We start from the raw sequence: 3386 nt of genomic DNA, 5'->3' as shown, positions 1-3386 counted from the left end.
TATATTGCCATTGTGTGTTGGATGATATCCGAGAAAGAATACGATATCAAAAGTAAATGTGGCTGTATGTGGGAAGAAATATGTTAACTAACGACTTGGACAATTCTTAATGAGCTAATGGTTCTAAGTAAGAAAATTAAGACGAAATATTGGTAATTTTAGCCAATCATATTCCACTATATGCCCGATACGCCTTGTTGCAAAATCTTAGCAGTTGAGGAAGAACATCATCAGTTGTCAAATATGGCAGAGGTTGACCAAGAAAACCCTGCAAAATCAGATAGCGCTGATGAATCTGAGGATGAAAGCGAGGTTTTAGAAGAAAGTCCTTGTGGTCGTTGGCAAAAACGACGTGAAGAGGTTTGCATGATTATTTGTGATAAATGTGTCTCGGGCAGTGTAAGGGAAATAACTCACGCAGCTCTTGACAGAAAAAGGAAAAAAAATCCTTTCGGAGATAATTTTTGGACATTATTGACTATTCAATAGATTGATCGCATTATTTAAACATATATAACACTATGACGTCTTTTTATGTTGATGCTGTTATTTTTTTTTTTTTACAACGAAGCAGATAGTTAAACTCTCTATGCAATGACAGCCATCACTACAGTACAGACTTAGCTATAGCCCTACCTACAGTATACGGTAGCTCTGCAGTTGTGCATTATCTTGTGTGTGTAACAGAACAGGATTAATTTAATTTAAATCAATGCCTTCGCTGAGTATCGAACCCGGGAACTCTGGCTTACTAGTCTTATTGAATTAAGACATCAGGTGTTTCCAGAACCATTACTGTGGAAATACAATGGAGGCTTTGTGTGCTGATTGGTCAATATTGAGCTATTTTCTCATTAAGCTTAACATTGGCATACATGTATAAGTGTTTTATGGGATAGCAAATACAATTGTGCTATTTTCCAAAACAACAGATGTCATTTGGTTGCCATGGTTGCAAATAAGAGGGGCAGCGCCCAATGGAGGAAATAGAAGTGTAAAAGTTCAAGGAGTAGTAGTGTGCAGCCAGCCGGGATCAAACCCGTGACCCTCGGCTTACTGGTCCGCCCTTCTACCGACTGAGCTAAAGGGAAATTCCCCCTAGCCGGAAGCTAGAAGGCAAGCATACAACTGTATACAGTATTTACAATTAAAACCTGGCCTGCTACACTACTCCCTCCTTCAAACGTGTTCGCCCCCGAACACACCAACCCAGGTTCTCTCTCCAAGGAAGCCTCTTGCTTTCACTTGGAGTGGTCTGTGGCACCAATGTAAAAGTTCAAGGAGTAGTAGTGTGCAGCCAGCCGGGATCGAACCTGCGACCCTCGGCTTACTGGTCCGCCGCTCTACCGACTGAGCTAAAGGGAAATTCCCCCTAGCCGGAAGCTAGAAGGCAACCATACAACTATGTACAGTATTTTGCAATTAAAACCCGGCCTGCTACAGAAGCAAATCCTATAAATCGCTACTCGTCACAAAGTACTGACTGGATTTAACCCAAATTCAGTCAGAAACATCCTTAAGGGAAGCTTAAGGGGAGCATATATCTTGCATAAATTGGTGACACTGACCCCCATGGGCCAGAGGGCAGGGGCCCAATTGGGGAAATAGAAATTCCTGTTGTTTATTTCAGTATTTGATTATTTTTCCGAAAGTGATTGCTGTCAATTTCTGAGTACTTTCCTGGAACTGTCAGAAAATTAAATATGACTTTGTAGTAAAAAGGGAGATTTAAAGCATGCCAGAAACAGGGATTATTTTGGGTTACCAAATAGATGGGTCATTTTCAAGAAAAAGGCATCTCTGTAATATAATTTATTGGCCATCTATAGATATTTATAGGATTTTTAGCCCACCATCATCAGATGGTGGGCTATTCAAATCGCCCTGCGTCCGTGGTCCGTCGTCCGTCCGTCCCTCCCTCCGTCCGTCAGCCCTCCGTCCGTAAACAATTCTTGTTATCGCTATTTCTCAGAAAGTACTGAGGGGATCTTTCTCAAATTTCATATGTAGGTTCCCCTTGGTGCCTAGTTATGCATATTGCGTTTTGAGACCAATCGGAAAACAACATGGCCGACAGGCAGCCATCTTGGATTTTGACAATTGAAGTTTGTTATCGCTATTTCTGAGAAAGTACTGAAGGGATCTTTCTCAAATTTCATATGAAGGTTCCCCTTGGTGCCTAGTTATGCATATTGCGTTTTGAGACCAATCGGAAAACAACATGGCCGAGAGGCAGCCATCTTGGATTTTGACAATTGAAGTTTGTTATCGCTATTTCTGAGAAATTACTGAAGGGATCTTTCTCAAATTTCATATGAAGGTTCCCCTTGGTGCCTAGTTATGCATATTGCGTTTTGAGACCAATCGGAAAACAACATGGCCGACAGGCAGCCATCTTGGATTTTGACAATTGAAGTTTGTTATCACTATTTCTGAGAAAGTACTGAAGGGATCTTTCTCAAATTTCATATGTAGGTTCCCCTTGGTGCCTAGTTATGCATTTTGCGATTTGAGACCAATCGGAAAACAACATGGTCGACAGGCAGCCATCTTGGATTTTGACAATTGAAGTTTGTTATCGCTATTTCTGAGAAATTACTTAAGGGATCTTTCTCAAATTTCATATGAAGGTTCCCCTTGGTGCCTAGTTATGCATATTGCGTTTTGAGACCAATCAGAAAACAACATGGCCGACAGGCAGCCATCTTGGATTTTGACAATTAAAGTTTGTTATCACTATTTCTGAGAAAGTACTGCAGGGATCTTTCTCAAATTTCATATGAAGGTTCCCCTTGGTGCCTAGTTATGCATGTTGCGTTTTGAGACCAATCGGAAAACAACATGGCCGACAGGCAGCCATCTTGGATTTTGACAATTGAAGATTGTTATCGCTATTTCTGAGAAAGTACTGAAGGGATCTTTCTCAAATTTCATATGAAGGTTCCCCTTGGTGCTTAGTTATGCATATTACATTTTGAGACCGATCGGAAAACAACATGGCCGACAGGCAGCCATCTTGGATTTTGACAATTGAAGATTGTTATCGCTATTTCTGAGAAAGTACTGAAGGGATCTTTCTCAAATTTCATATGAAGATTCCCCTTGGTGCCTAGTTATGCATATTACATTTTGAGACCAATCGGAAAACAACATGGCCGACAGGCAGTCATCTTGGATTTTGACAATTGAAGTTTGTTATCGCTATTTCTGAGAAAGTACTGAAGGGATCTTTCTCAAATTTCATATGAAGGTTCCCCTTGGTGCCTAGTTATGCATATTGCGTTTTGAGACCAATCCGAAAACAACATGGCCGACAGGCAGCCATCTTGGATTTTGACAATTGAAGTTTGTTATCGCTATTTCTGAGAAAGTACTGAAGGGATCTT

At 40.8% G+C, this 3386-nt stretch overlaps 1 protein-coding gene across 1 annotated transcript in view; it reads left to right on the top strand.

Annotated features, from left to right (window-relative positions):
- The first annotated feature begins 157 nt into the window (after positions 1–157).
- Positions 158–3386, top strand: part of LOC117324905 (nuclear receptor-binding protein-like) — a 29417-nt gene continuing 26188 nt past the window's right edge. The window contains exon 1 of the mRNA XM_033880743.1: positions 158–360. Within this exon, the coding sequence (XP_033736634.1) occupies positions 181–360 (180 nt within the window). The 5' untranslated portion in view covers positions 158–180. The remainder of the gene's footprint in view (positions 361–3386) is intronic.

This window comes from Pecten maximus, chromosome 4 (genome assembly GCF_902652985.1).
Source record: "Pecten maximus chromosome 4, xPecMax1.1, whole genome shotgun sequence".
NCBI lineage: Eukaryota > Metazoa > Mollusca > Bivalvia > Pectinida > Pectinidae > Pecten > Pecten maximus.
The sequence above is the reverse complement of the archived record's forward strand: the minus strand, read 5'-3'. Positions and strand labels throughout refer to the sequence as shown.